The sequence below is a fragment of the Pinus tabuliformis genome, chromosome 9, assembly GCF_031772625.1.
Source record: "Pinus tabuliformis cultivar Carrire ecotype Pingquan chromosome 9, CPIR1, whole genome shotgun sequence".
In the NCBI taxonomy this organism is placed as follows: Eukaryota; Viridiplantae; Streptophyta; class Pinopsida; order Pinales; family Pinaceae; genus Pinus; species Pinus tabuliformis.
In genome coordinates, this window is record NC_142307.1 from 236,590,870 (window position 1) to 236,617,155 (window position 26,286).

The 26,286-nt window shown below is 39.2% G+C and overlaps 1 protein-coding gene across 2 annotated transcripts in view; it reads left to right on the plus strand.

Annotated features, from left to right (window-relative positions):
* The first annotated feature begins 687 nt into the window (after positions 1–687).
* LOC149148059 (signal peptide peptidase-like 1) overlaps positions 688–26,286 on the plus strand; it is a 51,834-nt gene continuing 26,235 nt past the window's right edge. Inside the window, exons 1-3 of one of the 2 annotated variants that reach the window (XM_089439623.1) lie at positions 688–1,032; positions 1,484–2,345; positions 17,571–17,771. In XM_089439623.1, the coding sequence (XP_089295749.1) occupies positions 1,548–2,345; positions 17,571–17,771 (999 nt within the window). In that variant the 5' untranslated portion in view covers positions 688–1,032; positions 1,484–1,547. The remainder of the gene's footprint in view (positions 1,033–1,483; positions 2,346–17,570; positions 17,772–26,286) is intronic. The other variant, XM_089439624.1, reaches the window with a different exon arrangement.

Here is a 26,286-nt window from a genome sequence, read left to right on the forward strand (position 1 = left end):
ATAAACATTAATAGACCCTAAACATCATAAAAATAGTGTATTGCATAAACCCTCTATACTTAAATTCAAAAAGAGTGAAGGGATCTCTACTTGAATGGTTCATGAGGCACAATACTTATTAAGGTTTTGCAAATGGGGTAGCACGCTAAGTGGGCTTGATTGTGGGGAAAACTCTAGAGTTAAACACACTTGAGCCAGAGTCGATCTTGGATAGGTGATCTCCCGAGAAGTCTTGGTTACCAGAGGTGAAAGTGATGATTGATGCTATGTGATTTATTTCACTAATTTCGATCCCACTTCTTCACCATTATAAACATATCCCAAAAATGATATCTATCCTATAACTATAACTATAACTATAAATATAAATATATATATAACTATAACTATAAATATAAATATATATATTTTTCGAGGCAGGTCAACCGAAAATAAGTGCGAACCACTCCAAAGTTTTAGTAATATAATTGAAATTTAATTGTTGTCTAATTCCACACGAAAAGACTAAATTCTTAACCAATATTTTCATTGACATATTCACGTATTCCAGTGTTTTCTTTCAAAAAATTCCTCGAAAAATAAAATATGTTGGACCTCTCATTTCCCGCCAATTGCCGTGAATCCGCTCCACCGTCTATTAACAGAAAGTTATATCCGTAACATCACTCTGTTTAAATGAAATCGTCCTTTGTCGTTCGTTTTCTTAATTCATCCTCTGCAAACACCGTATACGGGGTCTCAGTCTTCGAATGCGAATCTAGGCGCCAATTTAACAAGCATTTCGCCGGACTCCAGCCCTGTTTGCGGGAGAAGTCTCGCAGCTTTGTTATTGCAGTGAGTAAATTTGAATTCTGGCAATCGCTGTCTTCAATTTCAGCACGGATCCAAGCAAAACAGGTCCCAGAATCACGAAGAAACTGAACCCTGGAAGGTATAGGTGTGTTTTCGCCATGAATTACGGCTGCATTAAATCCGAATAATACATGGACCGACAATCTAAGCTAAAGCCCGGATAACAACCTGCAGGAGCAGGTACTGATATTTTTTCGAAAAGATTTTCCAGCCAGGGTTTGCAAAGTAAAACCCTGTAAATGGAAAAAAGTTATAATTTATGCCGATATTTTGGCAAATCAGATATCTGTTCAAAGTTTTTGGTTCTATTTTGAGCAGACCTGCTTGTCCTATTTTAAAACGACAAAGCAGAAATATAAATTGTTGGGGGATATGCATAGAAGAAGTTCACTGTGCCAGAAAGCAAGAATTTCAGCATTTGGTGATGTTTTGGTGAAAATTATATGCAAATATCCCTTAGGTTGGGGGCTGGTGTTGTTCCCGGTTGGACCTCCTTGACCTTTATTTCGAAACCTAGAAATCCATTGGGGTGTTTTATTTATTTAATTGTTATTATTATCTAGTCAAGTTGATATCTTTGAACAATTTGGTTATGTCTCCATGACTTTGGCATTCTCTATACCGGAAACAGGAATTTGAGGTTATATGTAATTCTAGGTGTAAAGTTGTCATCTGAACTGCAACTTGTATCCCATATGGAGCCTTTATGGAAGCTTGCATACCTTCTGGAGCCTGCATCGCTTGCGCTTATTGTTACCGCTGTTCTTGTGGTGTTTGCATCGGCTCAGAGAGCGCTTAATTATGAGAAAGAGATGGAAAGGAACCGCGATTTTTCAGAATCTTCAATCACTTTGGACAGTTCTCAGGCACTCATGATTCCTATCGCGAGCTCGTGCAGTCTGCTTTTGATGTTCTATCTATTTGCTTCAATGTCACATCTTGTGACAGCTTTTACTGCAGTAGCTTCGGCATCTTCCCTTGCATTCTGCCTTTCCCCTTATGTTTTTTACATAAATTCTAAGCTTGGGTCGGTCGATCCCATGGTTACTCGATGCTGCTGCCGGCCGTTCACTAGGATGCAGGGAATTTTGGTGTTGGTGAGCTCAGCTTTAGTGATTGCCTGGCTTGTATCCGGACACTGGATATTAAACAACCTTTTGGGCATTTCTATATGTATCGCATTTGTTAGCCATGTTCGGTTGCCAAATATCAAAATCTGCTCGCTGCTTCTCGTCTGTTTATTTGTGTACGACATTTTCTGGGTGTTCTTTTCAGAGCGATTTTTTGGGGCCAATGTAATGGTTTCAGTTGCCACACAGCAGGCTTCAAATCCAGTTCACACAGTTGCAAACACGCTTAATCTTCCGGGCTTGCAATCAATAACCAAGAAGTTGGAGCTTCCTGTTAAACTTGTCTTCCCAAGAAATTTGCTAGGTGGTATGGTGCCTGGAAATACTGCAATAGAATTCATGATGTTGGGCCTCGGTGACATGGTTTGTATTTTTTCTTAATCTGATGGAACTTTCTAGAATCTTTCATACGTCAGTGCCTAAGATATTGTTTTGTGGTCAGAATTCGGTATGATTGGTGTCTGTTTTGACTGTTCTAGTGTTTAAGTATAATTGGGCTTTTTTTAGCTGCTGCAATTGTGACAAGACTGATTTTTTTTTCACCACACCTCTGTCCTGAAATTTTCTTTATAAGAAGTTGGAATTTTGTTTGGGATATGTCTGGTCACTCGTTTTTTGTATTAATCACATAGTTTTAAAAGTGGAACGGGGAGTCCACCGTCCATTCCACCTATCAAACCGGTTATTTAATGAGAACCGAAAAACTGGACATGTCAGATTTCAATGACCAGTCTTTAGAAAAGTATAAATGATTTTTTTTGATGAAAACAATTATTTTTAAGATTTCAAACCATGATTCCAAATCATTAGAGACAAAATATGCAAAACTTGCTTATCTATATGCCATGTAAGGGTGAACATATCAAAATGGCACTGCGGGCAATACATATCAGCAGCAAAATAATGAGCAGCAAAATACATAATCAATGAGGCTCTAAATGGCCTCTAGAGTTCAAAAACAATGCTATCAACTATTGAGCCACTGGCCTACTACAAATCTACATATTAGTGATCAGCATGATCACCCCTCATCAAATTCATCACCACTACTAGACACGGGATCATCGACAGGAGCTACATAAACATCATCTTGAGTTTCATTCTTGCGAACGTACTCCCCAGGCGGGATACTTAATGCGTTAGCTACAGCACTGCGTGGGTCGATACGCACAACACTTAGTATCCATCGTTTACGGCTAGGACTATTGGGGTATCTAATCCCATTTGCTCCCCTAGCTTTCGCCTCTTAGTGTCAGTGTCGGCCCAGCAGAGTGCTTTCGCCATTGGTCTTCTTTCCGATCTCAACGCATTTCACCCCTCCACCGGAAATTCCCTCTGCCCCTATCGTACTCCAGCTTGGTAGTTTCCACCGCCTGTCCAGGGTTGAGCCCTGGGATTTGACGACGGACTTGAAAAGCCACCTACAGACGCTTTACGCCCAATCATTCCGGATAACGCTTGCATCCTCTGTCTTACCGCGGCTGCTGGCACAGAGTTAGCCGATGCTTATTCCTCAGATACCGTCATTTTTTCTTCTCCGAGAAAAGAAGTTCATGACCCGTGGGCCTTCTGCCTTCACGCGACATTGCTCCATCAGGCTTTCGCCCATTGCGGAAAATTCCCCACTGCTGCCTCCCGTAGGAGTCTGGGCTGTGTCTCAGTCCCAGTGTGGCTGATCATCCTCTCGGACTAGCTATTGATCGTCGCCTTGGTAAGCCATTGCCTCACCAACTAACTAATCAGACGCGAGCCCCTCCTTGGGCGGATTCCTCCTTTTGCTCCTCAGCCTATGGGGTATTAGCAGTCGTTTCCAGCTGTTGTTCCCCTCCCAAGGGTAGGTTCTTACGCGTTACTCACCCGTTTGCCACTGGAAACACCACTTCCCGTTCGACTTGCATGTGTTAAGCATGCCACCAGCGTTCATCCTGAGCCAGGATCAAACTCTCCATGAGATTCATAGTTGCATTACTTATAGCTCCCTTGTGGACAAGGTTGATTCAACATCTCTAGGCATAACTTGTCTCCATTTGCTTTATATAAGCTCAGCCTGGAGTTTCCAGTGTAGCCATCCCTACCCTCTCTGTCAATCCCACGGGCCTAACATGATGATAGAGCCATAAAAGAGATGGAAGGACTCACGAACATATTTCAGCAAATGCTCTCAGGCATAACTTGTCTCCATTCGTTTCATATCAGCTCAGCCCGGAGTTTCCAATATAGCGATCCTTACCCTACGAGCTACTATAATATATGTTCTCAACTTGATATCTATAAAGATAGATGGATCATCCATATCCAATTTGTTGTCCATCTACCATAGTAGACTCACTCATTCATATATCACGAGGGGGCCCATTTAACTCAGCGGTAGAGTAACGCCATGGTAAGGCGTAAGTCATCGGTTCAAGTCCGATAAAGGGCTCATGTTTCCCACGAAGAAAGAAGGTTTGGGTGTCCATTTCTCATCGTATAATCCACATCTTTTCAAGATGAAAACCCTTTTTCAGGGACGAAAATTATCTGTCATGATAGTTTTCAGGCAAAACATCTGTTATGACGGAGTCTCACAACTAATATGGGGGGAGGACCTCTATATTTTTATCAATAATAGTCTTCTTCATCCTGCTACCATAGGATTGGTATATAGTTTACTCGATCTTTGTCAATTTTGAACATATTAGAGGTATTATGGATACCTGGTAATTTCAAATTACCAGTCTTCAAAAGAAGTGGAAAAAACGGAGGAGAAGTAAGTGAACCTGACCCATTGGCTTATGAATATATAAGCTACCCTGGTATTGAAATTTGATGGAGATTTGGAAAGTGGACCTTTCCTATCCGAAATTAATTGATCTTATTTAGTTGATCGAACTCCCTATTTGGTTGTTGATTGAATGTTTCGTCGGATCGATTTTTATGATCTCTTCTCCCTTCCCTGGACAGAAAGAGATATAGATCCTGAAGTAAGTCCATTCCGAGCCGAATTACGGACAACGTATTTTCTCTGTTTAGACGAAATTGATACACAAATAAAATATGTGATTCTGTTATGATGTACTAAATATTTTCATATGAATGTACCGTATGGTGATTACACCGGTGAGAAACGGATCGAAATTAAGATGTGAAAAGAGAAAACAAAAGGGAAAAAAAGGGTTTCACTTTTGGATCACAATGGTTCAATATATAACTTCTTGCTATAGAAGGAAAAGAACTTCGAAAGCATTTCATTTAGCTCTATGAGTTATGAAAAAATCGACTCGTTCCTGCCCGTAGACTCATTCGTATCGGACCACGATGTAGTATACATAGAGATGGATGAGAGAGAATAGGAATACTCCTTTTCATTTTGTTGCATTGCAGAAGGTTCAAGACGAGAATGAATAAAAAATATTGAATGGAATATATATTGTGAATAGAATCTGGTCAATGGAAGGCAGAAAGCGCACTTCCCTCCCCTTAAATTGTTCCATCGATGTTATTCAATAGGTGATTCGAGGATCAGATAGGAACTCTGAAAACTCGGGATCGAGCGATCATGCATTTACCTATATTGAATCGGTTCGGTCCAGTTTCAAATATTTGTTCCAACAACGAATCTTCGGAACCCTATTTTTTTTGAAAGGATGATGGATGAAAAATTGTCCCCAATTCATCGTATACCTTTTGATCATATAGGGTGCTCGGAAATGGTCGAAATAGTGAAAAAACTTTATTTGATACTGTGGATGACTGGCTACGCAGAGACTGTTTCGTTTTTGTGGGTTGGTCCGGTCTATTGCTCTTTCCTTGTGCCTATTTTGCCTTAGGTGGATGGTTCACGGGTACAACCTTTGTGACTTCATGGTATACTAACGGATTGGCCAGTTCCTATCTGGAAGGTTGTAATTTCCTAACTGCCGCAGTTTCTACTCCTGCTAATAGTTTAGCACATTCTTTGCTGCTATTATGGGGTCTCGAAGCACAAGGAGATTTGACTCGTTGGTGTCAATTAGGTGGTCTATGGACCTTTGTTGCTCTTCACGGTGCTTTCGGTCTAATAGGTTCCATGTTACGTCAATTTGAACTTGCTCGATCTGTACAATTGCGACCTTATAATGCAATTGCATTCTCAGCTCCAATTGCTGTCTTTGTTTCTGTATTTTTGATCTATCCATTGGGACAGTCCGGTTGGTTTTTCGCACCTAGTTTTGGTGTAGCAGCTATTTTCCGTTTTATCCTCTTCTTTCGAGGTTTTCATAATTGGACCTTGAATCCATTTCATATGATGGGAGTTGCCGGAGTATTGGGTGTTGCTCTTCTATGCGCTATTCATGGTGCTACCGTGGAAAATACTTTATTTGAAGATGGTGATGGTGCAAATACGTTCCGTGCTTTTAACCCGACTCAAGCCGAAGAGACTTATTCCATGGTCACTGCTAACCGCTTCTGGTCCCAGATTTTTGGGGTTGCTTTTTCCAATAAACGTTGGTTACATTTCTTCATGTTATTTGTGCCAGTGACCGGTTTATGGAGGAGTGACATTGGAGTAGTTGGTCTAGCTCTAAACTTATGTGCCTATGATTTTGTTTCCCAGGAGATCCGTGCAGCAGAAGATCCTGAATCTGAGACTTTCTACACAAAAAAATTCTCCTGAACGAAGGTATTCGTGCTTGGATGGCGGCTCAAGATCAGCCTCATGAAAACCTTATATTCCCTGAGGAGGTCCTACCCCGTGGAAACGCTCTTTAATGGAACTATAGCTTTAGTTGGTCGTGATCAAGAAACCACTGGTTTCGCTTGGTGGGCCAGTAATGCCCGACTTATCAATTTGTCGGGTAAATTGCTTGGGGCTCACGTGGCTCATGCCGGATTAATTGTATTCTGGGCCTATCAACTATTGAGCCACTGGCCTACTACAAGTCTACATATCAGTGATCAGCATGATCACCCCTCATCAAACTCATCACCACTACTAGACACGGGATCATCGACAGGAGCTACATAAACATCATCTGGCTCAGACTTGTCAGGGAATCAGCCTCTAGTTTACCAAAAAACCACTGACAGGCAGCTAAAACCGCCATCTGTGGGTCCACAGTCACACATGTGGGTCTGTTTCATAAACTGGCCAGGTTACGATGGGACCAGCGGGTTCATACCAGTTTGTGCTGGTTTGGTATTAAACTGGGTGTTCCTTGCCCCAAATCGGGGTCATTGGTTGGGTTGACCTCAGAGCCCAATGAACCAGCCAGTTTGACTGGGTACCGGTTCAACTCAACTGGGTTTTAAAACCTTGATTATTCCAATGTTTTGGTTTATTAATCTGACCGGGTTTTAAGTCCATGATTAATCCAATGTTTTGGTTTATCAATCTGACCCGGTTTTAAAACCATGATTATTCCAATGATTTGGTTTATTTATAATTGGGCACTTTGTCAGATGGTTCAACAATATTGATGCTTTTTCCTGATCTTGTTTGATTAAAATTTTATCTTTCACTTCAAGTTCTAGCAGTATGACTATTTTTACAATGAATTTACTTATTATTCCTTCTTATTGCAAGTTGTCCCTGACAATTATGGCCAAAACTCAATTGATTTCATTTAATGACCTATTACATTCACCTCAAGGATTGTCATATGTTTAAAGGAGGAGGTTTCTTCCCCATGGTTCATGAGCCTCCTGGCATGTTTTGGATGCACAATTGTGCACTCTTAGCTTATAAATGTCTCTCTTTGCATATCTTCTCTTTGGGCAAGCCGTACTATTTGTGAAACAATCATCAGCATTTAGAAGTTGGATCAGCTATTAAAGTAAACTAGCCAGGTACAGCAGCAAGCATTTATATTCAGAGTCACCCATTTGAATCGTTTACTTGGTTGCCAGCCAGTACTTGGTGCCAATTATTGGGCAGAAATACTTCCTTGGAATTATCCATATAGATATATCAAGCAGTGTGGAACTGAAATCCAATCTCACTAACAAAGCATAGAATTGCTATTTAAATTTTGTATTAATTTATATCTCAAAGAATATTTGGTACTCTTGGTTTTGAATTTGGACCTTTGTAGCAAAATTTTGGCATAGAAGTTCAGGTACATGCAATTGGTGATTTTATGTAATTGGACAACACAATAAAGTATCCATAAACAGCAGCTAAATTTAGGAGTCCAACGTACATTATTAAAAGTGATCCTGAAAGGATTTTGTATTGGTAGAGACAAGTGAAGAAGTGGGTTGGTGAATTGTATACAGATTGACTGTCATATTTAAGGGGGCATTGATCATACTCCGTTAGGCACAGTCTTCCCATATCATTGTGTCATACTCAGTGTTGACTAGATGGGAATAGAAGTTGTAACAAATGATTTGGGAGTCATGATATAAACCAGAACTGTTTTTGGTGTTTAAGTTCATTTTATATATAGAGAGTATTGTATAAGTGCTTTAAGTTTAATGAAATAAACTTATGATCACAAGCCTCTTTTGCATTTAATGAAAATTTTCCAATGTTGTAGGCCTTTTAGGCTTTTAGACTTTGCTGATGAAGCAACAAGCAATCTGAGGTTTGTCAGATGATTTAACTGAGAAGATTCTAGAGAGCATACAAAATTATGATTTGACATTTCATGCTTTGCTTTTCTATATCAATTGTATTCAAGGACCTGTGGTCTCATTCTGGTGGGTTCAAGCTTCACTTTGTAAAAGATAGAGCAATCCTTTGCATTTACATTATATTACCATAAAATGGTTATGATTTGAGCTTTTTGTAGCTTTCACATGGAGAATTGTTTCGGTTTTATATTTTCAGTTGATCCTTCTCTCTCTCTCTCTCAGAAAAACAGGTACATACTAATATTATATTTCAAGAGAATAATATATAGATTACAAGAATTTCTGAGATCTACACTTAGAGGATTCACACACTAGGACCAGATTCTATCTTGTTCAATGCGTACATACTTCCGCATGTAATTACTGCCCATATGTTTACAAGTGGAGAACCAAGACATGAAGCAGATAAGATAAAGGAATTCCAAGAATGACCTTTCATGCTTTTTCAGAGGTTGAAGGGAGATTAGACATGAGACCTACTCAACATTTTTGTGGCACCATATCAACCTTTAGAAGGTTCTCCCTCACCATTTTTCCATCCCAAGGTTCCATCTGTTGTGTTGTGGGTGGTGGGGGGCTGCTATTTGGATCACCTGAAGCGACATTCTTCAGGTGGGTGGGGTCTTTAGAGTAGCATTCTTTCCAGTATGGTGAACCGTTTCGTGATGATATTTAATCTTGCAAACATGCATGGACATGTATATCATTTGTACATTTCTATTTTGTACTTTAATACACATTGTGTTTTATCTTTATCTCATTTGGGTTATTTGGTCTAGATTGATCACTTACCCACTTTATTGTATTTCATTAGACTTGATCAACTTCAATCACTCTCCCCACAGTTTTGTATCATATATATAACTATACAAATGAGTGTATAATGTGTGTACAATTTCAAGAATCACATCTTGTACTTGCATTTTTATTCTCTTGTGTGTGTGTCTTCATTATTAATTGGTGTTGGAACCTTAAGATTAGGGCCTCCATAGAGCTTTGCCATTCTGGTCTCATTGGGATTTTCTTTGAAATCTTTCTTCAAGCTCTTATGTTACAAGTGCCTTCCCCTAAAGGGGGGTGGGGTGGGTGGTGGTCTAGGGGGTCAAAAACTCTTGAAACTTTGTGGATTGCTAAGTTACAAACTTCTACCATCTTTGATGCTTAATAGGAGTCCTTGAAATATTTTGGAGTGGTAAGTTGCAATTTTTAAGCATCTTTACTGCTTAATTTTTGAATTTCATTTGTTTTTCCTATTACATGTAGATCCCTATGATGTTCTTTCCTTGGGATTTGAAGATCTCTTGGTAGTATGGTGGACACCTTTCATTGAGGCTTGATGGAGGAGGCATTTGTATAGAGAGCCCCCTACTTGGTATCTGGAGTATTGTCCATCATGGAGGAGGGCTTCAAGCCCTAGTTGACATGTGGCAACATGGCTTTTTGTTTGGACGATTCGAGATGGATTGCGTACACTTGGGGCTTTGATAGCATTCTTGTAGGGGGTAGCTGACCCATTGTAGTACATAGTTTTGGAGTATACATGGATTGGTGGAGACTTTCCTTGTGTAGCTACATCATCTTAAAGTCATTGCCATTAGAGCGTGGCACTTGTACTTTAGAGTGTGGACATCTCACTTTTGTAGGTTGCTCGTAAGGGATTGCTAATTTTCCAACCCCAACAACTTGGTTAACTACTTCCTATTAGATGTAGATCTACTAAATAAAAACACGTTTGAGATTTTAACACATAAACAAAATATAACAATGGAAGCAAAATGATTGCACTAATCTCATACACATACACAAATTTTTGCCCTTCAATATATATTGCTTCATTAATAATGATAATCTACAACATAAAAGGGCTCCCTTTCAGTGATAATGGCCCTTTGAGTAAAAACAAAAAATACAACGATAAATTTGGAAATGATCCAGTTGATGAAACCTTTGGCATGTCCTTCAATCTGTTGGCTGATCTAGATCCTTCCCTTGCCTCTCTTTTCACTCTTCCTCAAACTTTGCACACTTGGATGAAAGCCGTTCTTTACCCAATCACTGAGACCTCACAATGTCACTGTCTTATGCTCAAGAATGTGTCTTCTCCCATAGCCTAATCCTTTTATAAGCTTGATTTATTAATCAAATCCACAATCCTAATCTTGAAAGTCATTGACGGTTGAGATTAGATCTCAATATCGCTCGAGATTCATCTAATTCACTAATGCAAACAATCTTTGCACTCCATTAGATTAATTCACTATCTTAAAAATGTCAATTGTTTTAATAATTATAGTTGTTGTTAAGGTTAATGGTTAATCATGCGACTTCCACATGTCTAGACACTTATACCTATGCAAAAGTACCTAACTGATGTGACAAACATCAACACTCCCTCATAGTGAGGAATGTACTTTTCTAAGAGCCAACTAGAACTGGTTTTCCCTTTGGTCTTGGCCCAATGTTCCATGCATATCCTTAAACCATGGCTTTCCTCCAAACCTCTTGGTCTGTTGCATCTTCGACGACATTACTTAGTATTGCCATTTAGTTCGGAAACTTCTTTAAAGTTTCTTGAACATGGTTTAATGTTTGCTCAAACCACCTAGGTGTCCTGACATAATTGGAAGGAACTACTAACTCCCCTCCTAAAGGTTGACTTCCTGAACAAGAAGCCGCTGCGTGTTGCCCTACCTTTGGAGCCACCCACTCCTTGTCCATTGTCATTGTTGGTGGCAACTCATGAGACTTTCTAGATGCCAAGTTCTCCTTGAACTTAAACATCTCTACTTACTATTGTCTTCCTCTACATTGGTATGAAGATCCTGTAAGCTTTTGAAGTCTCGCTATACCCAACAAATGTGCCCTTCACTCTTGACGACTCTAGCTTCGTTCTCTTCTCTGCAGGAACATGGATGTATACTAGACAACCATTAATCCTCAAGTATCTTATCTTTGGCTTTACCCTAGTGATTGCATCCTTTGGGGTGTTGTCTCCTGGTGTCCTCTGAGGATTCTTGTTTTGCACATAAACTATAGTGTTACACGCCTCTGCCCTAAGAAACATAGGCAACTCTTGGTCATGTAGCATAGCTTTTGCAAAATTGATGATGGGCTGATTATTTATCTTTGTAACCTTGTTCTGTTGAGGGTTGTGTGAGACTGTCATCTCCATCTTGATCCCTGCCTCGATCCCTGCCTCCTTGTAGAAATCCTTGAAGTTACTAGAGGTGCACTCTCCCCCATTCTCTGACCTCTAAACCTTGATCTTCTTGCATGTCTGGTTCACCACCTAGGCCTTGAACTTATAGAATTGATTGAAGACCTCATCCTTGGTCTTGATGTAAAATTATAGTGAAAACATTATTTACTCATTTGACAACAAGAATCTTTAAGAGATTTAGCTGAAAACAATAAATACTCAATCACACAAAGTACTCAAGTAATTTTTGGTCAATGATCGGGGCAAAACCCCAAAGGGGAAAACCCAAAGAATGATGGCTTTATTTTCTTCTTCTTCCTGGAATTTACACAACATAATTATCAGAAAATTTACAGCAGAATTAATGAGAAATTTACAACAGAAGTTACTCAGCAGAGCCTGATCATATTGTCATAATTGCAGTGTCCTTTTCCCAGGAATTCGTGCTAGCAAATCGTACAACAGAATATAATTCCTCATATTTTCTGCCCAGTGTTCTTGGTTTTTGCACTAGTAATAAATGCAGATGATGTCATTGTATCGTACGACTGCTGTCAACACTGTACGATCCTTGTGTCAAAACTGCATCAAAAAACTCATCCTCCAGAAATTCGGCCTCCACCTTTAGAAAATTCAACTCCTACAAGCAAGCTTCAAACCCTCATCTCTCTCCTCATTAATGATTCTCTCATTAATTTCTCATCATCACATGAATCTCTCATGAATGAATACCCTCATTAATGACTCTCTCATTAATAATTTGCCTCTAACCCTCATTGTGCTTTTATAGGCTCTCATAAGAAATCAATGGCTCAGATTAAATCTTAATTGATGGTTGAGATCATGATCCATGTCATGCTCACATGGATAACTAAATCTCACTTTATGAGAAAACACACTTGTGCTTTTTAAGAAACACACTTGTGTTTTCTTAAAAGCACACTTTTCACTTATAAAAGCACATTGACTTTGTATCTCACAAAATCAACTTTTGGGTCCTCTTTGCCCCTGTCACTTTAATGCTAGGCCATGCATTAAAGAGGGCTACACACTTTCTGAGGTACAAAATCTTAACACTTCATGAAGAAGATCTAGGTTTTCTTGGAATTGCCATCAATAAATGTGACATAGTACTGTGCTCCTTGTATTATTGCCACTGGCATTAGCCCACATACATCTTTGTGCGAATGAGATCCAAGATCACCATGGACCTACTCTATCTACTTGGAATAGTCGGTGCACACTCTCTGTACATGCCATGTTGCTTAATGTTGAAATCTGGGAGAAGAGTGACAATCTCCCATGGGATCGACAATGCCTTGTAGTGCAAGTGTCCCATCCTCTTGTGCCATAGCTCACACAGGTTGTCACTGTCATGTACTAATGCCTGAACTGTTTGGGTTGTCAACTTGTATAAGTTGCTTTATCTAACCCCATAACCATTGTTGTGTCTGGACCAATGTTGCACGAAGCGGGGACGAAACAGGGACGTTTTTTGGAAGCGGGGACGCGGAAGCGTCATTTTCTAAAAATCTAGGAAGCGAAGCGTCTGCTATATATATATATGTATATTTATATATTTTTTCTTTTATACTCAAAACAAACATCCCAAATACCAAATTAGTTGTAGAAGACATGAAAACATGCATATTTTTGCATAAATCAAGATAGATATAGCATCCATTGTACATTAATGATTAATTATTCGAGCATCAACCATTTAGATGCATCAACCATCTAGAATCTAGATTCTTCTCCTCTTGTCTAGCCTTTGCCCCTACCTCGATTGTCTAGGGATATTAGTCAACATTGGCCAATTTTGATCAAACTACCTAATCCAAGACTTAAAATATGGTAGAAAAAGCTTAACATGCTTGATCGATGATTTTGACTTGATTGAAAGGTAATTTTTTGCTAAGGGCGTGACAAAGGAGTTCAACAATTAACACTACCAACACTAGGGTAGTGTTAATTGTGCTCTTGATTAAATGCTAATCGCATACCTTCATACTTGATATAATCTAATGAAATGCCACAATCCCATTGATCTTGAATTCCTAAAAATTGTTAAGTCTGCTGAATTTTGAATAGGATATGAAATTCTATTTTCTCCATATGAAGTCCAATGAGGCTGGAACCACTCTCAAACATCCTGAGTCATTTCATGGTAATGTTAAGTGACATTCTCCTTTATTTTTCATTTTCATCCTTTTACTTTAAGAATTTAACATTACCATGAGGGAGCATTTGCTATATATATATATAATTTATTAATTTTTTTTTTCGGAAGCTTGACGCTTCGTACGGCCGAAGCGCCGTCCGAAACGCGTTTCAGTTTTTCCGAAACGCTGTTCGGAAAAAAACCGAAACGCAGTTTGGAAAAAACCGAAATGTAGTTCGGGCAGACACTTCTTGAAATTTCCAGGAAGTGTCGAAATGCGTTTGGGATTTTCTGAAGCGCGTTTTGGGAGGCGCTTCCCCCACACATCTGTACGGACCGTGTTTCGGGGTTAGATCCGAGGGGGGGACGTTACCTGCAATATTGGTTTGGACTAGACTTCTTTGAATGAATAAGCAGCTACCCATTCTTGAACAAGACCTCATATCCTCTATCCTCAATTATGGAGACAGAGAGAAAGTTCTTCAGTCCTAGTATGCACAACATGTCCTTTGCTTCCAACACCCCTCTTGACTTTCTAGTCCATGAGGCAGGCTCCAACAACTAGTTGACTTGACTTTCCAACGACATCTTTTTACGTTATTTCACCTTTATGCACAAAATAACAGTGTAATTTGACCATCTCCAATTCATGTGCTTAAGTGCTGGCCTTCTAGGCCTAGTGTTCCATACGATTTTGACCATCATGGCACGTCACACTCAATTAACTGAAAAATGTCCAAATCACTGCCACATCAACATGGTCAAAATTGAGATTTTCAAAACCGCTTAAGATAGTTTTTTTTTAAATGTGTGTTTTGTTCCTCTCGCTAAGTAGATGCTTTTAGACGTAATACATGTCCAAAAGGGTGGAACACTCTAGTTGATATGCCCTGTGGAATTTGCGCACCCTCGTTGGACCACTTTTGAGTGGCCATAACAGTTCACTTGATGCTCGAATTGGAAAATTTCCATGTGGCATGTTTTCATCTCTCTAAGCTTTACAATCTGGGACCTTGTTGACTTTTTGACCACTGGAACCACTTTGCATTGGGAATTGTGAACTGCCTTGGGAAACATGAAAACTGTCACAAGAGGCTGCTATTCTTTGAGAGTTGTCATGAGGAACACTACACCAAGGCCAAAGTGACCTATAGACTCGATAAACTCTAACCATGTGGAATGACTTAGTTGCACCTTGACACAGGCTAGACTTGCCCATACACTGGTAACCATGCCTACAAATGTAGGTTCCTCTAAAGCCATGGGTCCACATGATAAGTCCACCAAGGTCTTCCAATCCATTTATGGATGAGATTGCCTCAAAAACTTTGAAGGGATAGGTCATGGTCTGACCAAATCAAACTCAAATCAACAAGACACTGGTGTAGCATACCTAATACATAGTCTCACATGGTTTTTACATGGCTTTAAATTGTGACCTTGGGCTTACAATGGTGGTGAATACTACACTGGGAAAATATATGCCCCCACTGACAGAGGGGTAATAGGTCCTTGTGCAACATAGCTATAAATGGTGTGACCCCATAAACTAGGGGCCATTTTTGAAGATAAAGTTCCTATTCTCCTTGAGATCAAAAGTGGATAGCTGGTAGCCTATTTTCCAAAAATAGTGTTTTAGGGATTATTTGAGGTGCGACATCCATTTTTTGGGAACCCTCCAGTTTTTTGGGAGGGGGCCATGCTCCGGTGAATTTTCCAATCAAGGCTTTCTCAAAAAAGTGTAGGGCTTTTAATTTGGTGCCTTTTAGGGGTTTTTTTTATGTTTGGGATCTAATCGAATTTTTTGTTGAACCTTCTCCATTTATTAGATGAAGGATTTATAGCTTTGCTTGCAGCCATGCTTTCTATTTTACTGAATGCCATAGGTTACCTATAGACTCTATAGACTCTAACCATGTGGCATGTTTTCATCTCTCTAAGCTCTACAATCTGGGACCTTGTTGACTTTTTGACCATCGGGACCACTTTGCACTGGGAACTGTGAATTGCTTTGGGAAACATGAAAACTGTCACAAGAGGCTGCTATGCCTTGAGAGCTGTGATGAGGAACACTACACCAAGGCTAAGGTGACCTATAGACTCTATAGACTCTAACCATGTGGGATGACTTAGGTGCACCTTGACACGGGCTGGACTTGCCCATACACTTGGAATCACGCCTACAAATGCAGGTTCCTCTAAAGCCATGGGTCCACATGATAAGTCCACCGAGGTCCTCCAATCCTTTTATGGATTAGATTGCCTCAGAAACTTTCAAGGGATAGGACATGGTCTGACCAAATTGAAGTCAAATCAACAAGACACTGGTGTAGGATGCCTAATACAAAGTCTCACATGGTTTTTACATGGCTTTAACTTGTGACCTTGGGCTTACAATGGTGGTGAATACTGCACTGGGAAAATATATGTCCCCACTAATGGAGGGGTAGTAGGTCCTTGTGCGACATAGCTATAAATGATGTGACCCCATAAACTAGGGGCCATTTTTGAAGATAAAGTTCCTATTCTCCTTGAGATCAAAAGTGGATAGCTGGTAGCCTATTTTCCAAAAATAGTGTTTTAGGGATTATTTGAGGTGCGACATCCGTTTTTTGGGAACTCTCAAGTTTTTGGTAGGGGGCCATGCTCTGGTGAGTTTTCCAATCAAGGCTTTCTTAGAAAAGTGTAGGGCTTTAAATTTGGTGCTTTTTGGGGTTTTTCAGGTTTGGGATCTGATCCAATTTTTTTGGTGAACCTTCTCCATTTATTAGAGGAAGGATTTATAGATTTGCTTGCAGCCATGCTTTCTATCTTACTGAATGCCTCATAGCCCTCTTTAAAGGAAGGTGGATGAAGAGGCCGTGTAGAGGGAGCTGCTCCCCCTAGCCAAGAGAAGCCATGGGAAGCAGAAAACATCATCTGAGTAGTTGTTAACTTGAAAACCTTAAAGCTCATTCGGGTTAGCTCTGACTAGGAAGTTGCATGGACTTTAACATATCAGCAAACTTTTCTTCTTCGTCATTACTTCTTTTCTACCTTCATAAAGGTTAAATCGATATTAATAAATAGGTATCTAATGTGTGCATTATCTGTATAGACCAGTGGCAACTTTTAATAAAACTCACTACATACCTTTGCTTTTTTTGGACTTATAGACAGAAAAATTCCCATCAGCATCACCATGTCTTAAATGGTAGATCTTACATGCCCTTTATAGATAATAACGGTATATTTATCCTATATTTAAATATTTTGATTTGTTGAGCTATTCTTTTATGGGAGTTCTTTCCGGAGAAATACCTGTCATCATGTCTTAAATAGTAGGCCCCACTTTCATTTTGACCTATCTTAGTGTTTTGGGTTTCTCTTGCTGGTAGAACTTGGTTGCATTTTAGTATTGTTTAGTTTATGCATCTGTGCTTTTATGGGGAATTGAGCACAAAGAAACGCAGATTAGTCGTTAATGAGTCTCATGATGTTCTGTGTTTCTATTGCTAGCTTGTTTGTGTTTGAACAGATTCTTTGTTTAGAACAATTTCTGAAAGGAACATCTCGAGAATTATTTCAATCATTAGTTTCATCGCTTGGATTCAAGTTTTTAGTCAGTGTTTTTCTGATGATAAATATGCAGGCAATTCCTGGGATGCTTCTTGCATTGGTGCTTTGTTTTGATCATCGTAAGAGCAGGGATACTGGCAATGCCATAGATGTGCCATTTGTCAAGGGCCGCAAATACATATGGTATGCACTCTCAGGATATGCAGCCGGCCTCATCGCTGCCCTTGCAGCTGGTGTCTTGACACAGTCTCCACAGCCTGCTCTTTTGTATCTGGTATGTTTTTCCATGATGTTTTTACAAATTTCTTAGCTGAATTTTTTTCTTGCATCTGTGATGTTAAGTGTGAGATCGCTTGGATTCACACTTCAGTTTTTGTCTTTTAATTCACAGGCTTTCATCTCCAATGGCCACACTCTTTACTTTTCCTTGCTAATTATTCTATCAACCCCCACAGGGGATGTTCAAGTGTTGCCTATTTGGGTGGCAGAGATTGAGAATGAGGCCCTCACGAAGGCTTGAGGCCTCGCAAGTTTGTTTTCACTAGCTATATAAGATAATATATATTGGTATACCTTCATTAATATCTACTTGTATTATTATGGCTATTATGTGAGTAATACATATTATTATTCTACTCTTAAAATATTTTTTTACGATTTATATTATGTTGGTATTTTTTTTCTCTGTGGTTCGCGGTCCCTGGAGATCGGTAACCGCTACATACATGGAATATTTGTACCAGGCAGGTCTACCGAAAAGGATCACTTCCTGCCGGCTCAACCACGGAACCTGACCAAATCTAGAAATATAATAATGATTATAAGGCCAAAGATTGCACCCCTATTTTCAACATCACCCTTTAATTTGAACAAGTGGCCTCAGAGAGAATACATCACAAGATGCACATCCCCCCTTTAATGCTGAACACGTGCCACATAGAGAAGATATTATATTTTGCCCAGTTTGAATGCCATAACTCCCACACCATTACGACCATAGAAGCTGGTGAAGATACTTGCAAGGGTATAGAGATAGGATTTGGACGTGATAAACAAGGTCCTCATTATCAACATCCGTCTATCCAATTAGTGTAGGAGTGTTTGAGGAAACACTTGTAGGATCAAGAAGAGGACCTACACAATAATGTGAAGGAAATAGATCTACCAAAACATGTTGAGACTCATCTACAGGCAAATCATTTGTAGGAAACAATGGATATGATTTTGGTGGACTGCTTGCAGCCTCAGGGAATTTTTGCTGCAAAATTTTACACCTTGGTGCAAAGCCTCATCAAGAAAGGAAATTGTGCAACAAGACATGGGTGTCACCACTGTCACCTCAACAACTACCCCTCTTCTATTTTAGTGGTGACAACCAGCCACCACAAGGGAGGCTTCTTGAGAGGACATGGGGATCAAATAACCCTAGAAAGGCTAAAGCTAAGTGACCCGCAAGGATCCTACAAACTAGCCCACCAATTCATATGCTTGTAAATGCTAGGTTTTGGTGGAAATGAAGTGTGATGCAAACAATGGGGTTCACAGTGTTTATGGGTCAATCCTAAGGCTTCCTGGACATTGGGTGTCTCAAATAGTCATAGAACACACCCAATGCATACAAAACACAAGGCTGCTGTATATAAGGGCAAAATCTTCACTTTATGGCGGCAAATAAAACTTAATTACAGAAGCAAATCTAACCATTCAAAATGCACAAAAAGTACATAAAATAAAAGATTAGAAACTTAGCAATTTAGGAAATAAAATTCAACAACTTTCCATGGTTCAATTTAGAAATAAAAGAAATATAAGCATTGATGCCAGCCCTAATAAATTGCAGAAGATTGCATGAAAAACAAAGATTATGCTTCTCCAATGCACCTGAAAATGATTCTACACCTTAGGACATTCATCAAGGAGCATTATTAAACCAACAAAACACTTTTTAGGTGAAAATTATCCCCAATATCAATGTAATAAAATGAAAAGCGAATGTTAATTAAACTAGGGTTTTACAAAATTAAAAGAAAATTAACCTATCCACTAGATGAAGGAAGACTAATGCCTTCTCCACCTAGGGCAATCTAAAAGGAAAAGCTAATTCCAACACCAGGGCAAATGAACCTACTTGCCCTAGGGTTTAAATTAGGGTTCTTGATTCTCTAGAGATTCAAGGGAGAAGAATTAATTTGCTCTCCTCTTCAACTGTTTAGAAAATAAGGACAAACTCAACAAGGGACATGCACAAAAATGTCAAGATAACCTAACTTAACAAAAGTAGCAACAATTGCAGTGAAAATTATGCAAACGTTGTAAATAAACGACTTTACAATGCATGCAAGATCCAAGATTCACCAAGAAAGCCTTTGAGAAGAGCTCAATCCACAAGAAGAGAAACCCTTGGCCTAGTTGCGCAACTATGCCTCCAACACTAGCTCAGGAGAATCCAATACAAGAGAAATGAACGTGTTGTGATGATCCATGGAGTGAATGCTGTCCCTATTTATACAAACCTAAGGTAGGTCAAATTCCTCCAAAAAGGATGAAAAGAGCCTCAAAATAAACATAATCCACAATATCTTAGTATGTTTAAATAACTAACATGCTAACTCATTTATGACTACTAACTTGCTTTTGCATTGCATAGTTTGTTGGGTGCGTGTTATATTCTTTCCACGACTAGCTCCACGTGCTGTATGTTGTGTCAGGTGCTGTTGCCCCCTTGTCGGGGTCCAGGGCAACACTTTGAGAATTTTTTTTGTGGACCCAATAATAGTTGGGCGGACCCAAAGATGGGGGGGCATGCCCACAAATGGTGGGCAGACCTACCCATGGTTTTGCACATGGTTTTGGGCATGGTGGTTTTCTACCCATGGTATTTTGTAGATCCGGTCAAGGGAACTGCGATTATGTTCTAATCCAGGGTTATGGATTGGGGTTTCTAAATGCTTCAACATGTATATACATGTATTGTAACATTGAAAAGAATATAATGAAAAATCAATTTGGTAGTCTTGATTTTGGGATCCAGGGGAAAATATGTGTATATTTGTTTTTTGTTCGCGCCATTGTTTATTTTTTTGTTTGAAGAATTCGTTTGTAGGTAATTTCTGTACAGGGTTAAAACCTACATAGTTTTAATTTTTTTGACCTCCAAGCCTAAGCTTGGTTGAAAGAAAGTTAGGACCACCTTTCTTTGTAGCTTCCAAAGGATAGACCCTCTTTAGTAGTTAACGCAATGACCTTGTAGTTGTTAGAGCCACAGTCTCTGCAGCACCAAAGGCATCAGGTGGTTAGATCACAAGGGGAGGGATCGTTAACGAAGCCATATCTTTCTTTCCCTTGCTTTCTCTCCACAACTTGCTCTAGAGACTAGCCTCAAAACAACTAGGAGGAAAGATTCATCTAGATTAGGCATATTAATTAAAATCAACCAAGATTTTGCATTTCACATTAGCTTAGATCTTGCATTCATTCCTTGTTGATCATTGGTGATTGGAATTGTGGGCTAAATTTATAATTTGCAAGTTTATTGTATCTGGAAATATCATCTTTTCTTGCAATTGTCTTTCTTTAAGGTTCATTGCTCATATATTTGGTTATCTTGGTCTTTAAATTTCTGTGCTAACTCTTCTTGCAACGTTGTTAATATTGTAACTTGAGTGTCTATTTACTTGCAAGTATCTAAGTTTCCATTGAGCATTGTAAAGGCACTGGTTTGTTACATTTATATCTTGTATCTGCCTTATTGATCCTAATTGCATTTGTCTTAATATACATTGCTCATAAACTCTCACACTTGCTTTAATTAATAATCAAGTTACACTAATAATAATTGCCTTGCACTTAATCTCCTAGACTACTTGTTCCAACAAGTTTTCCTTCATTATCATCTGTAGAGACTACCCCCTTTGACTTAGCTAGGAGAGAGTCTAAATGGAGTGAATAGGGATTTAGAGTGACAATCCCTGCTCTAAGCGTTGCGCCTTAGGTGTACACTTCAAGCAACAACAAGGTCCTTACTCAAAGACATGGCACATATGGGAAACCAAGGAATGTGAGTAGTAAGCAATCAACTTGAAGAAGGGAGATGGTACAAGGGAAAGGGTAGAAAGTGGTAATTATGGATTATCATGGATACTTGACATCAATCAATGCCTCATGTTGTCGACTAAAATGTACGCGTAATTGTGGGAAAAGTTTCCAACACCACAAGGTATAATATTTATGGTGCAACGCTGAGATCACGAACTGCCAGTTATTCCCTACTCACTTTGTTTGAGCTCTCTCCTAGGTAAGCTAAGGGGAGTAGTCCCTAAAGATGGTTTGGAAAGGAAAACTTGCTAGAAATAACACGTTCTAGGAGACTAAGGGCAAGGCAATTATCTCTCTATGTAACTTGATTTAAGATTAATTAGCAAGTATGAAAGTTAATGAGCAATGTTGTTAGAAGATAGATTTGATTAAATCAATATGGCATTGAAAAGATATAAAGATAAGAGACCAGTGCCTTAAAACAATGCTCAATAAAGATATAACACTTGCAAAATAGAATGATGCTTCAAGTCCCAAGATAGGCAATGTTGCAAGACAAATATTAGTACAAGATGATAACACAAAAGTGAAATATGAGCAGTAAAATATAACTTGCAAAATGAAAGAAATTTGTACTTCTACTTCAAAGATATGCTCAAGATAGATGGATCAATATTGAAGGACAAGGATCAAGTAATTCCAATTACAAAGATAGGCAATGTTGCAAGACAAATGTTAGTACAAGATGATAACACAAAAGTGAAATATGAGCAGTAAAATATAACTTGCAAAATGAAAGAAATTTGTACTTCTACTTCAAAGAGATGCTCAAGATAGATGGATCAATATTGAAGGACAAGGATCAAGTAATTCCAATTACAAATACAAAAAGATATAGTATTGCAAGTAAAGATAAATGCTCACAAATCAACAATGTGCCAAATGAGATGATGTTAAAATGAATGCAAGACTAAACTACGTGTGATGCAAGGATCTTGGAAAATTTTAATTAAAATGCCTAATCTAAGGTGAAGGCCTTCTCCTCAGTTGTCAAGACTAGTCTTGGAACAAGGTTGTTGAAGGAAGCGCTGGGAAAGGAGGTAGCGGCCTCATTAACAATATCTACTTGGGACTTAGCAACCTAAGTGCCTCCTTTCATACAAGGGACTCGATCGCAAGAGAACTGCTAAGTCACTTGTTTTAACCGTTGCTCAAGGGTCAAGCCTATCAAATTGAATATTGGAGAAAGTTTCCCTAGAATTTCTATTCAACGAAGCTTATGCTTGGAAGTAAATTCTAAAGATGCAAATCTGTTGATTTTTTGGTAGCATCGGCTGTGCTCTAGCCTTGAAATTTGGTGGAGAGGCTAAGGCACATGGGATCTCCAAGACTCAGAAATCGTTTGGAGAAATTCCACCTGGATAAGGAGTTATTAAAATAATTAATATTTTTAATGGGTTCCTAAGTCTAAACTTAGGAAAATAAAAATATTAATGGGTATTAATAAAGATAAGGGTGAGAAGCTTCTGAGAGACGATGATCAAGTTTGTTTTAATTTTAGCCGTTGATTAGAGACTTAATCTTGATCGTTGATTCATCAACAGGAAAAGTATAAGAGAAGACTTGAGGATCATTTGGAGAAACACCAGCAGATACTCGGTATCTCAAGGAAAATTGATTCTCAAGAGAAGGAGATCGATTTCAGAGGGAGAGTTGCAGGGTGGAGGAAGCAGAGGGTATCAGCAGCAGTCAGTGACAGAGGAGGAGATGATGCAGGGACAATCAGAGACAACGCAGAGGAAGACACAATCCAGGGGAGACGTAGCCCTCACGCAGGCTGACACAGAGGAAGATGCAAAGCCATGCAGAGTGATGCAGAGGTGACGCAGAAGTGGGAGAAGGGTCTCCAAAGTGTCAGGAATTCCAAGGGAAAGTCTTAGGTGTTTTCTCTCAGGTTCTCTGTAAAATCATTCCTTGTAAAAACGATTGTTGTTGGGGATTAATAACACCCTCATCTGTTGCATCGATTCTCCCACATTGGGTTTTTCCAGGGACAATTGTCCAAAAATAACTGTGTTGATGTGATTGGCTCTTGAGTATGTATTTTCTCTATGTAATTATGTAACTGTAGTAGAATTTATTTTAATATTTACTGAAGGGATTTCGTAAATAACTTATTGTAAAGAATAGGTAGGTGAAATAAATTAATAGCTGTAGTAGAAATTTTCACATGGTATCAGAGCAGAGATCCGGCAACAGGAGAGAAGAATTGGCTATGGGTCCAGAGCATGATCCAGAGGCATCAACTCAAAGGGACTCACGCAAATTTCTAGAAGATAGCACAAGGGACATGGATCATGATTTTTCTATGTTAGCTTCAAGACTGGAAGAAGAGGTCGCTTGCCGAGCAAGCTCTGCCTCCTTTGAGGTTTGGTATATAGATAATGGAGCTTCCTAGCATATGACAGGAATTCGAGAATGTTTTTCATATTTTCAGGAAGAAAGGATGAATTTTCAGATCACCATGGGAAATAAGGCAAAGTGTACCCCTGTAGGAAGAGGTACTGTAGTCTTTCAAACTGAAGCAGGAGAGCGGCTTCGAGCAACCAATGTGCTGCATGTGTTAGGATTGGGGATGAACTTACTCTCCGTATCTCAACTTCAGAACACGGGCTATGACGTTTTCTTCATGAAGGAGAAAGTATATGTCAAACACCCGAGTTGGAAAAAGAAAGCCCAGATTGGAATCAGAAGTAATAGGTTGTATAGATTACAGCTAGAATCTCCAATGGCACTGATAAGCAGCAATGGGGATAAATATTTGAATGAAGTATGGCACAAGAGGTTGGGACACTTACACCATGGGGATGAACTTACTCTCCGTATCTCAACATCAAAACAAGGGCTATGATGTTTTCTTCATTAAGGAGAAAGTATATGTCAAACACCGGAGTTGGAAAAAGAAAGCATAGATTGGAATCAAAAGTAACAGGCTGTATAGATTACAACTAGAATCTCCAATGGCACTGATAGGTAGCAATGGGGATAAAGATTTGAATGAACTATGGCACAGGAGGATGGGACACTTACACCATGGGGCTTTGAAAATTCTCAAGAAAATAGTATCAGGAGTTCCAGATATAAGTACCGAATGAGATGATGTATGCAGAGGGTGAACTCTAGGCAAGTATGCCAAAGCAACATTTTCCAGAAGTAACAATAGAGCTAAGAGTGTTTTGGGATTGATACACTTAGACATTTGTGGACCGATGTCCATAAAAGCTCTTAGTGGTGCCAAATACTTCGTCACCTTCATCGATGACCATTTTAGGAAGACTTGGATCTAATTTCTGAAAACCAAGGATGAGGTTTTTGGTCGATTCAAAGAGTTCAAGGCTCTAGTGGAGAATTTGACTGGAAAGAAGATAAGAGTGTTGCGTCTAGAATGGGACCACACGAGACTTCCTAAATAAATGTGGGAGGAGACCCTCCAAGGAGCTCTCTAGGTCAAGGTAGCGTGGGGAAAAGGGTTCTAAATGATTTATTCGACTGAATAATATGTGCAAAAACCCTCAAGAAGACCTCCCTCTCACCAAGACGTTCAAGATGATTTTCATGAATACAACTAGGGCTTTAGTTTTCTCTCAATCCAATTGTGGGAATTCCCTCAAATTTGGAGGAGAGCTAGAGGAAACACCAATGCAACAGCCTATCCAAGTGGTTTTGCAAGAGCTCCCTTCTAATGCAATTCGTAAGAGGCCCTAGTTGGTTGTCAAAGGTAGGAGCCAAAATTTTGAAGGAGGAGAAAAAGAGAAGGGAAAAAGGGGTGATCACCAAATTTGCTTGGATGAGTGTCTTACCTTTGGGGTGTGGAGTCTATGTGATTCAAAATTTGGCCAAAATTGTCTTCAACGAGGCTAAAAAGTGATGCCCTAGCAAGCACTCTTTAAAATTTACCTACCCAAGATCTATGGGTTCTTATGGAAGAAAAACAATTTTTACTCCACTAGGAGCATTCATCTACTTGTTATCAATGAGTAACATGCACAAATTTGCAATCTAACAATCTTTTACAATAATATTCAATAATTATGGCACAAAAGAAAGAGCTAGTTACAAAATTTCCACACATTAGACATTTTTCATGTAAAAAATCTTCAACAAGATAACTTACAAAGTTACAAGATAACAAGAGATTTATCCAATCTAAGATCAAGAAGATGGCTCCAAGAAAGAAGAAATTTCAACTCCAAAAATATTGAAATGCATTAAGAGATCTCCAATAGACAACCAAGAGAAAGTGCAAAATTCTTCCAAAGGAGCTAATCCAAGAAGTGATGATGATGATTGTAACAAATGAGACTCTACTTTATTTATATGAGCCTCTAAGATTTTGAATTAGCCTAAGATGCCCCTAACAATATTTTAATGTGCAAAATAAAACTAATTTGGTGATGAGCCCACCAAATTGCTCACAAAGTGTAATATAAGCCATTCAAATGAAGCCAAAATGATGTAATATAAGTTCTCAACATGCCATGATGAAGAAGAGGGCTACATGAATGATGGTCAAGGGGGTGGCCCCTTGATCTCCAAGTAAAACATCATGTGGTGCTCCAAAGTGGCTTTGGGGCACAAGTAGTGGTCTCATGGGTCTCCTGGTGTAAAATAAGCATGTAAATTGCTCCAAATGAGGGCACAGAAGATGGTGCTTGCCCCTCCCATGTCTAAAGGATGAGACAAACCTCCTCTAG